The sequence below is a fragment of the Purpureocillium lilacinum genome (assembly GCF_023168085.1).
Source record: "Purpureocillium lilacinum CBS 284.36 DNA, scaffold_1, whole genome shotgun sequence".
NCBI classification, from domain to species: domain Eukaryota; kingdom Fungi; phylum Ascomycota; class Sordariomycetes; order Hypocreales; family Ophiocordycipitaceae; genus Purpureocillium; species Purpureocillium lilacinum.
The window spans coordinates 4,964,992-4,978,210 of NW_027072111.1; the positions used below are offsets into that span (position 1 = coordinate 4,964,992).

Genomic DNA, 13,219 nt, shown 5'->3' on the forward strand with positions numbered 1-13,219 from the left:
CCAGAATCTGGTGCATATTCTCCCTCTCTTCATGGGCCTCTTTTCTCATGGCTTGGATCTCTTCTTGAAAAAGCTGTACCTTGCCCTCGTAATCATTAACTCTATCCTCGAGGGAGGCAACATTCTGTCTCTCAAGGCGCAGCTCAGCCTCCAGACGGATTACGCGTCTTGTAAACTCGAGAACGTCTTGATTCCACAGCTGGTGAATGGCTCTGCAAGTTTTGGCTGAATTCGAGTCAACCCTCTCGAGGACGAGTTGGCGAGGCCGCTCTGGAAAGCGGGGATCACATGAACCCGACATGCCAGGCACGGCGGAAGAAAGTGACGCCACCTTGTTGCGGGAATGGTCAAGAGTGGAAGGACGGAGGGGGGGCAGCAGCTGTTCAGACATGGTATACTGGGCTCGATAGCACGCGCAAGATAAGAACTTTGAAGAATTGATCCGCAAGGATGAGTGGGCATTGTGTGCCTATTATATAGCTCTCGACTAGTAGTGCGCCATCGACCATAAGGCTTACGAGTTGCCACCCCTTCCTAAGCTGTTGTGCATCCGGCGCTCAAGGTCTGGAAGACTGTAATGGTGGTGAACAAGGTAAGTGTACTGGTGAGGGGGGTGGCGAGCCGAGAGGCAGAACTGACGAACACACCATCGCCCGTCGGCTTTAAGGTGGGAGCTGTGACAGGGGTGGAGGCTGTTCTGTCCCGATTTGTCAGACCAGTTGGAGATGGGGAAGTCTCTCTGAGCGCGGAGTCTTTGGCTGTGGGTGCGGTGGCGCTGTTCGTTGCCGAGACGGGCGTCGACGTCGAAGTAGTCGATATGGCAGGTCCGATCGTGGAGCTTGTTGAAGCGGACGAATCCGGCGGGGTCACTGGTGGAATACTGTGCTTCTGTGGAAAGCTGGTCGTCGTGACTGTGAACATCGAGGGAAGTGTTTCAACGATTATCCCTGTTGACCTCGTCCGGGTGACCAAAGAAGAGGTGGTCTGGATGCGCTCCAGTACGCAACCCACGTCGCCTTCCCTTTCCAGCTCCAAGGCTGGATCGGCTTGTCCTCCAGACACCGACGCGCGAGCGCAATAGGGAGTAAGCCCGGCACAACGCCTTCCCTCGGTTAGCGGCAGGTGAAAGTTAGCATGCGTGGACGCACCAGATTATGTCGGCATCCCCATTGGGGACTTCCGCAGGCACTGTGAAGGTGGCAAGCTGTTGGCCTCCACACTGAACGGTAGTGAAGTTGTAATGAATCGGGAGAAAAGCCGGGTCGGAGAACTGCATGGTTGCCTCGCACCTCGTCCTGCGTGGCGCTTCAATGCTACATCGCGGTTAGCCCACAGAGGTCGGGCGAGGGTCATCGAAGAACCAACAAGGCTGACACATTGGTCTTCCCCGCTTCAAGTGTGATGAGAGGAGAGGTGAGACACATTGTGCGAAAACTGTACGCCTGCTTCAGCAGGCATGCTACAAGCATGGCCCAAATGTTGATGTGCTTCATTTTCTCAAGTTGTTGTGTCTTTGCTGGCGCCTTTCTGGTGGTCGAGGGGGCAAGCGCCTGGACGTTAAGTACCCGCCGCGAAGCGCCGAGACGCCATTAGAATTGAGAATTGACCTGCTAGTATTAACCTCCGAGCAGGCGCTGGTGGGTATGTCCAAGTAGGCTGCAATAGCTTGAGCCCCTACTTAAAGTTGGGACGGAAGGCTCACATAGCTCTGGCAGGACCAGTCGTCAAGTATCCCCCGAGCACATCGCACCACCATGGATTCATTCTCATTCGAGCCATTCTTGCACAGCAGTGGAGCGCCTGCGGCTGGCGGCGACCTGACAATGCCCGGCCTTGACAAGGACGCGTCCGCCGTAGCGAGCACGGACTCGCCCGTGACCCAAAATGAGTCCACCGAACCAACTCAGCCTGGCTTGAATCCCGCCGCTCCATGCTTTGACTTCGGTACACCCGCTGTCGACGCACCCGTGTTCTCTCCCGAGTTCCTACTCCCGAACCAGTTGTCCTTCCAAGTTATGCAAACAAGCAATGAGGATCTTAAATGGTAAGACTGCAAAGATCTTGCCTATAGACCCTTTGCTGACACACAGGAAAGGATACTACAGGGCATGACATTACGCTTGGATGCCTTGGAGCAAGCAGTCTCTCAGGGGAATGACCGAATGGGTCAGGTGGCCAACGGTCTCTCTGATCTCCGGGCCAGCCTGAAGGAGCTCTTCAAGGGATTCGTGTCTCACCTGTTGGGCGGCGACGATGTTGTGGGTCCATCACATGAGGCCTAGCCGCTGTGCATGTCCGGGGCAGGATGGGATGGAAGGGGCGCATGCAGATTTTGTGCGGAGGCGAGAGAAATCAACGGCAAGGCGCTAATCTTCATCTTGAATCGAATGTACTCTCTTAAATTTAATCGGACATCGAACATATAAACTAAACTGCCGTCCGCATATGCATTGAGAGCTCAGCATCAGTATTCGAAATGGCTGACTACGACAAAGAACTCCCTCTTCTGCCCCTGAAGCGAAGGCAAGACGGTCCGGCCCAGCCCCAACCTCTTGACGCCCGGCAGCCGCTGGCGCACACCCCGGGCCACGAAGTGGTGGCCTCGCCCCACTCAGCGCAGATCATCGCCACCCTGCGGCAACAGGCAACTGAGCTGCAAATGCAAAAAGCAGCGCTACGAAGGACGCTTCGGCAAAGCCAAGAGCAAAACGCCAAGCTCCAGAAACGAATCGCCGCGTACAAGCAATACATAGAGAAACAGGACGAGGGCCTGGCATTAGTGATCGGCAACATCTGCTCCTCATTTGAGAACTACCGCGAGTCGGTAGTAGAAGCAACCCGGCAGGCCATGGAGGATGAGCGCGTCCATGGGGAGGAGGACGGCCATTAGATTCAGATCAAGACAGGGTGTTTATTTTAATGCATCTTATTCTCTACATCGACTGGCTAAAATAAACATCTGAACGGACCTTCAAGATATAAACCGAACAATTGTTCTCCTTTGATGGAGGCGGTACATTGACCCTCAAAGCACGCCAATCCCAAGCCATGGCTTTCATCAAATTGTCTGTAGCGCTCGCTTGCGCTTACGCCGTGACGAAGCTGTAGGTCACCCTTCCTCTGCCCCACCCCATGTGCTAGTCTGACAGCCACCAGCTTTGACAAGATCGAGGCGCCTCGCCGCCGAAGTGCTCCGCATGAATCTCGACCACATTCCAACAGGCCAAGCTACCGAGATTCTCGGAGACAATCTCGCGGCTCTCGGAGAACGTCAACGCGGGTGGAATCTCCGCCATCATACCATGAGAGGAGCAGGGACCGGTACCGCTGATGAGTTTTATGTAGCTTTGCTCTAATACAAACGCTGTTGATACACCATCATGAGCGCCCAGAATGGTGAAGCTTGTGCCTGGCCGCGCTGCCCTCGCCACTTGCCCAAGGAACTAGCGGCGGGAGGCGGAGCGGCAGCCGGCGTTCCCGGCGCCGCTGTCTAAATGTGATGGCAATCGTTGTTGGTGGGAGTGCCCGTCCCTCGACGAGCCGCGTCAGGTCAGTCTGCCCGCCACGAAACGCCACAACTGGGATGTTACATCCATGACGGCCCGGCGGCTACTGAAGCGCTGTCATTGCACGACGATTCCACTCACCCTTGTTCGATCCTTTGTTACTCAAGCGCCTGCGAATCGCTCGCCATCAATGGGGCCCCTCGGCCATGTCTCCATTCTGCGCCCTCTGCCCATCACTGCGTCTGGCGCTTCGGCGTGAAGTCCTGCACGTTGTAGACCATCTCGCACTAAGCGTCCGGCCACCGACGGCTGCGCATTACTTTCTCGGGCGAGCCGCGACAGGCACGCTAGTTTAAACCTGTGTCCGGTGTTGCGACAGGAGGACGCGGCTCCCGGGGCTTGGCCGGCCAGCGATAACGGCCCCACACCTCCGGCGCTACGGCGCTCGTCCGTCTTCCTGCACACAGGAGCATTGGGCCCATCGCCTGTTTTAAATCAGCTGGTTAGAATTAATTGTCTGAAGACTTGCGCGGCTTCAGGGAGGGGATTAAATAACAACATCTCAGTACCTGTGACGCAGCATATGCATTTCCTCAAGTCTACTCACCATGGCACCCTTTACATGCAAAGTTGTCGACGCTTTTGAGCTTGGGCTTCCCGGAGTCCTGGCAGTTCTGGACTGCCGAGACGAGATGTACAACAATTTTGCCATCCTCGAGTCCAATAGTGATGAAAATGGAGACATCCTCGTATGGTTCCCCACGACATTCGGCGAAAGGGCATTTAAGGCTCAAACCATGGATACTGCAATTACGCCCCGAATGTCTCTCACATTTTACCCCGACAATGGCTCCATCCCACCAGCGTCGCCATGGATTTCCATCCAGACCGATCTCTATCTGCCGGGTGAAGGAGAACACAAAATTATCCTTCACGTGGAGCAAACACCCCGCCTCGAATACTCGCCGCGTTTTGGCAGCACAGGGGCCGACATGACTGCTACATCTTTCGAAAAGCCGCCTGCATTCTCTGCAGCACCCCCCACATTGGAGCCTCCGCCCCTGCTCTTGCCATCACCAGTCACGGCACACCCATGCAGACGAGGGGACATGGACAGCAGCCACGATCCGCTCGCTCCTGGTGGTCAAAAGAGTGAGCATCGCAAGAGGGCTGGCCGCAAAAGACCTCGCGTTGCGGATGAGGAGGGGCCACGGCGCAAGAAGGAAAGGCGCGAAGACGAACCTACTCACAGCGAAAGTAGTTAGCTTGTGTAATTGAACTGACTTGCCTGCCCGATGCAAGAGCCTTTGAGGCAACTGCTACAGCGTAATTTCCCCACCGTGCTCCCTGTGTCAGTGCCCCGTCCGGGAAACGGATTTAGGGGGCGCTCGCGGGGCCAGCACCTGGGTGGCCGCTCTGTTCGCGACGCCCCTCGCGTCGCCCATACGGTCGCTGTCGCAGCATAGACCGCAGTGTTCGTCGCCCATGGCGACATCTGTGCGTAGATTCACCAGCTGAGGAGCATAGGAAGCGGCAACGCGCACTCGGCTTCACAGGCCTGAGACCCGTTTCGCGCTCAGAATGACCTGCACGTTCAGCAGCTTTGAGATCCCTTCAATTATTTGGCCCCTGCAGGCCTAGTGTGCTAACTACTACAACCCGGATTCAATTCGCCGTCATTGCCGCCATGAGCAGAATTTCACATGGCTTAAAGAGCTTCGCCAGCGACGAGGAGGCCTTGACACGACAAACTCCAACGCATGTGGCGCTTCGTCAGACCGACGACCTCGTGTCGCAGATCGTTCAGCTGCCGTTCTGTCATCTCAATCGTTGCCGGAAAGATTTGCTCCCGCCGCCATCTGGCAACATCTGCACTCATTTTAATTATGCGGCGGTTTTTTCGGGCGATGTCCCTGCATAGAATGCAAGGCTTCGACGGTTGGTTGACTTGGTAGACGAGTTTCAAGCCGCATGTTTCCCCAATTCTGTATTCCTTGTTGCATTGTTGCCGAAACACGCCCCATCGCCAAAAGCCGCAAGGCCAGACGGTTTGGTCAAAGAAACACATACTTTTCCTGGTCGAGCAAAGCAATTTGAGAGTGCCGGGCGAAGTGTAGAAGAGGTATATCTAAATGCGAACTCTAAGCGTGTCGACTCGGCTTTGTGTGGTTCTTATTTACCGCCCATTTCTCGTGCATCAGTAAACTTGCATGTGGGCATCATGATCGGTGCATCACGCGCAAGCACGCGCCGACAGGTCCAGCGTCGAAAAGTACACAGTGTGCGCCCGGGGCTTGGCCGTGGTTCCCGCGGTGGCCATCCAGGGATGTAGCTCCCTCCAGAGGGAAGAGGTGGTGGCCGGTTCGCCAACGCTGTGATCGCACAAGCGCTTGGCGTCGCGCTATCAATGCATGCATGTCCTGCGCGTGCCATGTGAGCTGCAGCGAGCAGCAGCTGTGCGCTCGGTTGGAATGAGCCGACGACCTGCTGCACCCCGCCGAACGAGCTGTAATGGCACGCCAGTCTGTCTCATCACGGTCATGCCCCGACCTTCCGCCGGATCTTGCAGATCGATCTACTTGTGGCAGATCCGCCATACGCCAGGACGTGGTGTACAAGGTCTGGCGAGGTTTAGTGCAACTACAGGTCTTCTTCACCGTCGCCTACTATTTACCGCGTTCACTCGGCTGCTGGTGCACAGCGACAGGTGGTGCAGCACGGTTGCCAGTATGGTACCAACACATCTAGCAAGGGCCGGTGCGCTGTGGCGCTCAGGAGGGCCAAAAAGCCAGAAGCATGTCGGTATCTAATAATGGAGTTGCTGCAGAGCGCGAAAGGTTTGTCGGACTGATCCGTGTCAAACTGCAGCGAAGACTCGGTGGGCAAAACATGGTCCTCGAGGCCAGACCATCGCTGTCACTGCCCCCCACGCGTACACCCCGGGTACTTTCCTGCCCCCGACCGCGTTACCGCGGACCCGTTGCTCCGAGACGTGCCGCAACGGGATGCGAGCCAGGGGTCCTGGTCACAGGAACCAGTACGGCGCAGGGCTGCTGCTGGCTTCGATGTGGAAGCAAGCCTCTGGCGATGCGTCAATGTCACTCTGGCGAGCATCGGCCCACAGCTTCAAATCTAGGCTGCAGCGCTGCAGGTGGACCTGACTCACGCGACTTGGCCTGGCCTCGCAGCATCTTGCAGAAGCGACCGCGCGAGAGTACCGGCATGTCTTGCCATACTTCCGAACATCCCGGGCTTGCGCCTGGTCGGTGCATCAGACGACGCCCATGGTCCAGGGCTTGGGCTGGCGAGGAGGGTAGCAGCCGGAAGTTAGCCTGTGGTTCCGTCAGCGTGTGACAAGACGAAGTGGGCGCGACAGGGTCGCATGTTCAGATGTCTCCGGGGAGCTGTCGAGGACACAGGGAGAGCAGGCGACGCTTGGACGAGGGGTAGCGCGGCGCTGAGGCTCTACAGGGGGATACCCTGCAAACAGCGACGCCTGACGAGCTATCGTGATTCATTCCGGACTGACTCGTCGACAAATTGTCGCGGACAACAAGCATAACTTAACTGTAAAGGCTTAGGCCATCGGAAGTTCTGTTCCCAAAACAGCGCGCACCAACTCCCCACCCGCGCTGTGGTCAGAGCAGGTCGACACAATGCGGGGACGACATGGACGTGTTGTGGACATGCCGCCATGTTTCCGGACTGGACATGGGACTAAATCTTCGTGCACCCTTGCAAGCCGGCCTGCTGAACGAGAACGAAGGAGGTGGGGTCGATGCCGATCATCTAGGCAACCATTGTCCCTGAGAATGGCGGCGCCCCAACTGCTGTCAAACAAAGAGCAATGCCTGTGCAATGGCTCCTCCGTCACCCTCCACCGCGCGCTGCGCCCCCGCATAATCCGTTGGCGGAAAGCAATGAGAACCATGGGCATGTTCAGGCAAAGGCCGCGCCAAACTATCCAGCGTTTGTCCGCTTGGGGCACAATAGAAAGCATGGGAGCGGGCCCCGTTCTTACACTTGCTGGGCGCTCTCCGGTGACAAGCAAGCGACAGACCGCACATGCACACCCAATGCAGATCGGCGATCGGCTCGGAGGGTGTTGGAGAAAACGGGCAAGTGGACGAGTGCTGCACGGCGAAGCACCTTCCAACCGTGGGCCGTCCAGGCTCGGACTTCTTCCGAATTGATACACCCGTCATGAGGATAAAGCCCGAAGCAGCTGAGATGCAAGAGGTGCGGCAGGCTGCGCCGCAGAGAGAGTGTCTCGCGCACAATCAAGCCGCGCTGCAACCTTTTGCCACTTCCTTTAACGCTAAAACAAGTCCCGATCAATGCCATGCATGAACCAAGCCCATTGTGTCTCCAGAATCCTCTGGACTGCCTTCGTCCCCGGTTTAAGCCTCCGAAGTCGCTGTCCCTATCCGACCCTCATGTACCAAACGCGAAGCCGCTTTGTGCGTGTTCGTGACGAGCCCTTCCTCCGCCTCCACCTCTGCCCCCACGGGCCGGATTCTGGCACTTGATCACGGCCCCTCCATGCCAAACAGTCCATGCCACCCTGATCTGCAGACATGTAGCAACGCTCGACACTTTTCCCCGAACGAGGCCCAAACTTGGGGAGCGGAGATGGCGTCGCGAAATAGAGCCCGTCGGGCGGATGAAGATGGGCCGCGTCGCAAGAGGAAGAGCGAACCAAAGCAACCAGGCCAAGGGGGGCTTAGTTGGCATGGACAATGATTGACAAACCCGGCCCGTCTGGCACGAGCGACCGTGTGAGGGGACTTCTGCTGGCGTCAGGGGCCGTTGCCGCCCGCCCAATAGGAAGCACACGGCGATAGTTTGGCATGCACGTCCCGACGGGACGGTCCGCTAATGCAGTAGTGTCACAGCGTGATATGATCCATGACCTGTACTTTGTGCATGGGCCACCATCCCTCGTGCTCTCGATGGAAGCGTGAGCTTGAGGGCAGGGCACGAATTTGCTTGACGCCCTGGTTCCATTACGAGGGTTCAGGTGCTGGCTGCTACCTGGATCTGACGCGCCCCCGCTGACATGCGCGGACAGTCGTTGGGCGGCACCTGCATTTGTCTGCGTCCACGTACAGCACGATGTCTCCACCTCGCCACGCAGGTACCATCTTTGTCCAGGCGCGGCAAACGACCTTGCCTCTAGAACTCACTCAATTGTAGCTTGCAAACCGGCTCTGGCCATCCGAACGGCCACAGAGTTTGCCCGAAGCACATGTACGGCCGGGGCTCAGCAGCCATGCGAGTGCAGGGTGAATCCAGAAGAGTGAGTTAAGAAGCGAAAGCGATGTGAATCGCACCAGGTACGGTGAGGAGGGTTCAGCATCATCGGTGGGGCGGGGCTTCAGCAGTTCATTCATCACCGATTTCAGCGACCCCGCAAGTAGACACATGCCACAGGCTCGGCGTTCGTCGTCCGTTGAGGACGGGAATCATTTCCTGGTTCCGCGTCCATTGCGGACAGGGGTACAGCCTGCGTCCTTCTGAAGAGACAACTGTTGGTTCGGATCGTGAAGGGAGGGAAGAGAGCTAAGCGAAGCGCCGCAGATGCCAAGTGCCAAACCAGGGATGTCAGACGTGACGAGCAATGGCCGAAGCGCTCCCCCGTCAACCGTTCGCATTGCGTGGTGAGGTCGGGCTCCCTCCGAGCTCTTCTCCTTGACCTAAGGACTCCGCGAGTCGCCTGTCACATTTCCAAGCTCGACGCCACGACTTTCTAGCCGCCCGCCTGCCCCACCGCATGGCGCACCTCATTGCATGAACCGGGCAGGGTTTGCGAGGGAGCTCTGTGAGCAGCCTCTCTCCGAAGGCCCTGTCCCTGTCCCAAGGCCCCATGTTCTAGCCTTCTTAGGGATGAATGGAATGAGAGCAATACGACGCGGAGCCCGCGGTCGCCTTTTGCATTTTGACCCCGCAAGGCCGTCCGTGATCCGGCCCGTAGGCGCCCGCAGGCGCCCGTCAACTCCGGTCATGGGCCTCAACCTCCCGGCCCCACTTTGCCATACTACCCGCTATCGCCTGTGCTCGTTGACCCCGCAAGGCCGTCCGTGTTCCGGCCGGGTTAATGAAGGCCTCGGCTCGTGGCCCCCGACAACTCCGGGCCTTAACTGCTGGTAGAGACCGCCAGCAACACTGGACTCCAAACACCACTCTCCACCGCTCCTTTACCTCACGAACAAACCGATCTCGTCAAGGACCCAACGCATCCAAAGGTGAGGCACGGTCGGACGGAAGGGTCCTCACCTACTAAGCATTTCATTACAGGGAAATCGATCAACCAGCTTACGGATATTGCGATGAGACTCTCAGCATTCGCGTTGACAATGGCGGTTTGGACTTCCGTGGCGACCTCTAGTCATGTGCGGACAAGCTGCCTTGACCAGTGCTCGAAGGCGCAGAAAGAGTTCGCTGTCGCGCAAGGCCAACGGGAGGTCCTATGCGCTTGCGATTCCGTATTCCTCGAACGGGTGGATGGTTGTTTTACTTGCCTGGTGACCCAGGACGTGTGGAGGTATCTTACTCCTTGGGTCTCGCTATTGATGTACTGCAATCCGCGGCGGGAAGAGTGTCTCGCTTGATGTGTCCCACCCGCACGTTCACAGAATCGTTTTGCCATTCATCGCAGTCAAGCATGGCATCTAGCCTCACGAGAGACCGTCGCCGTTGATCTCAGTTTGCTGCCACTGGGCTCTTAGCGCATGGAGGCAAGATACAAGCGCCTTCCTTAGAATGAGAAGTACCTTCGACAGCAATGAGGTTCTAAGTCACTGGTAACCATATTTGCTGAAGTTGTAGCAGGCCGTGCAGCGGGTCAGCGGTTACTGTCAGAACCCGCCGGGTGTGTTGCAGTGACCATCAACCACACCCCAGCAGGCGACGATTACTGGTAATGCCGAAACACTTATGGCGCTTGTTGCCAGTAAGGGTGCACTGCTGGTTAGTAGCAGCCTGGGGCTCCTGGTAATCATTAGGAGCTTGGTTATTGGTAGCGTCATGGTGCCAGCAACCTCGTAGCGCTCGTTCCCGGTAGAATCGAGGTGCTAGTACCTTCTAGAGCGCTGTGTGCTGGTAGCCTCAGTGATGCAGGGGGCTGTCGACCAGTAACCTCGCTGTAGGAAGTCGAACAGTTACTGGTAGCGCCCCTGGACCTGTCCACAATTTACTGGAAACCCCCTGGTGGGGTGGGTGATGATACCACCAACCACTGCGGCCCTCCCTGGCGCCCCTGCTGCGGAACCGCCGTGGGTGCCAGTCACTCCCGGCCTGCCCCGCAGATCCAAGCTCAATCGTCTGCCGCCATTAATTTTGAGAGTTGACGATGTTAACTTTAGGCTTCGTTGGAATTAGCCATATTACTCGAGAGGAACATGGCAGGACCATTTAAGAGAAGATGCAGAACATCTTCAGATTCGCATCGCATCGTTGCTCGCGCAGTCAGCTCAAGTTCTCAGTCAACTCCAACATGTCTCCAACCAAATCCAACAAGCCCGCCTTGCAGGGCGTGGTAAACAAGCTCAGCCTGGCAGATGCCATGACCCTGAGAGATGCATTTACATATAGCTCCATTCTTGAGCAATGTTACAGTACGAGAGTCGACCCGGTATCCTACCTGTCCAAAACGTTCAGCCATCCAGTTACGCTACTGTCGGCGATGTTTGACACGGGCTGCATTCTCGTTGGCTCCCGTGCACTGGAGTTTTTTGTGCCAGGGTCAAGCCGTGATGAGTCGGCTTGGAAATTTTTCGTCCCAGGATACAAGGAGTCAGTGTCAGACATGATTAATGCTCTGGACAAGAGTGGTGTTGGTTGGCAGTTCGACAATCCAACAGCTGGCCACGAATTCACCACTTTGTACGGCAGGTTGCACCCGAGCAAAGGAGCGCAGCAGGTCCAACTCATCATTGGCAATGACCGCGATGATTTGAGAGGTGGCATGAGCTTTCTCAAGGAGGTGTACGCAAGCCACGTCCAATGCTTCATCAGTGGATGGTGCGCCGCCCATATGCACTATGGCGAAGCAAGCGCCAAAACGTCGACCATTTGGAGGCAGCAACAAGGACAAGAAAGCTTGGTGCAGCAACCAGACACCCGGAAGTACGAGCTTAGAGGATTCCGAGTCGAACGAGCCTGCCGTGGTTCACCCATAACGCGCAGTTTCAACGACCACGAGTCCATCGTGCTTGACTTTGGCGACATGTATCGTGGATTCATACAGAACTCTCACCAGGCTCTACTTAGCGCTTGGCTCGCGGAGAGACGGCAAAACATCGCCAGCATTACTTGGACTGAATTCAACGGGCGAGTATGCTCCATCTCGGACCCGTTTGAAACCCGCTACCGGGACTGCGAAGCGACCTTCACGACGCATGCGGTGGATCTACCATTGAACAGGCTCCGGCGGCTGGCAAATCTTGTGTCCCTATGCGCTACGGGCAGTGACGCGCTGAGATGCGACAATTTTCGGAGCTCTGTGGCATCATCATTGGGGAACCCAAGTTGGGATTTGCCTGAAATTTCTCGCTGTGGGACAGTCTTTTCGGGCCTACGCTCGGCTACGCCTTGGTCTTGGGCTGTGTAATTTTAGGACATGAATCAATTTTGGCTGTAACTACTGCCTAAGAGTCTCGCAACATTTCCTACTTCAAGCAAGCCGAAGCGTGAACTCCGTCAGCCACGGACGGCCCCTTGTCTCCGTGCCGGCTTTGAGGTGGGGCAGTCCGGGTCGGCTCAGTGCGGCGGTTGGACCGGAGGCCGGTACGGTCGGCGCCAACGGCGGCCCACTCGCACTTGCAGCGCCTGCGACCGTTCTATATGAAGACCAGACACTGCCGCCGACGCAGAAGGACGCAAACGTCTTCCATTCATCGAATATGCCTACCTCTACCAGCTGCCGTCGCAAGCGCCAGGAACGAGTTCTTCTGCTGCGGGAAGTCCGAAGCCACCAGGTCACGAAGCAAGAACTATTGCGAAGTGACGATCGCTTTTGCCGTGTGGTGGCCCACGTGGTGGGCCTCCAGGACTTGGTCCACGCGCTCAGGCACGACAACGCCCGTCTACGTCAAGAGAACGAGCGTGACAAAGCGACCATTCAAAAGCTAGTAACCACGGAGCTTGCTTTGAGGCATCTGGTGGGTACTAGCGTGACCGTTTCGAAGTTCGTGTTGCTCACGAATATTAGACACCATGGATGGTGACGAGAACTGGGCAATCGACCGCCCCGTCGACAGAGCAGCCCCGAACCCGCCTTTGAGTGGCATAGTTGGCAGCAGGGACAGACCATAGCCAATCCATATGTAGCACAAGTCACATCCAATAAGGTTCAATTACGGCACGCGCTGGATGTAGACGAAGTGACTGCGAAGAGGACTAGTTCTCGGGGGGCCCTTGGCCCCCGCTCCGGGCCCCTTCGGAGGAGGAGCACGACAGCCGACCCCGCTCCGGCTTCTTTGGTTTGGCTGGGGAACATGACCGACCCAGAACCCGACAATGCCTCCCTATCGTCCTACGTCGGCCCTGGCGTCGGCCCTGGTGATCCGCACATGTAAAATGCACACAAGAGATCTACCACGCTGCAAGACTTTCTCACCCTCCCACATCGTAAAAAAGTATAGCTGTTGTGAGGTCAAGGTTAGGCCGGAACTTACTGCTTCTAAGCGCCGGACCAAAATAGCTCACAACGA

The 13,219-nt window shown here is 56.8% G+C and overlaps 2 protein-coding genes across 2 annotated transcripts; both read left to right on the forward strand.

The window, feature by feature from the left end:
* Positions 1–1,754: 1,754 nt before the first annotated feature.
* PLICBS_001179 (uncharacterized protein) lies at positions 1,755–2,282 on the forward strand (the record flags this gene model as incomplete). The annotated part of the gene is made up of 2 exons (XM_065599740.1): positions 1,755–2,044; positions 2,096–2,282. 2 exons carry the CDS (start codon positions 1,755–1,757, stop codon positions 2,280–2,282), a joined length of 477 nt encoding a protein of 158 aa, XP_065455812.1.
* A 194-nt stretch (positions 2,283–2,476) lies between these two features.
* On the forward strand, positions 2,477–2,890 carry PLICBS_001180 (uncharacterized protein; the record flags this gene model as incomplete). The annotated part of the gene is made up of 1 exon (XM_065599741.1): positions 2,477–2,890. One exon carries the CDS (start codon positions 2,477–2,479, stop codon positions 2,888–2,890), a length of 414 nt encoding a protein of 137 aa, XP_065455813.1.
* Between the last annotated feature and the right edge of the window lie 10,329 nt (positions 2,891–13,219).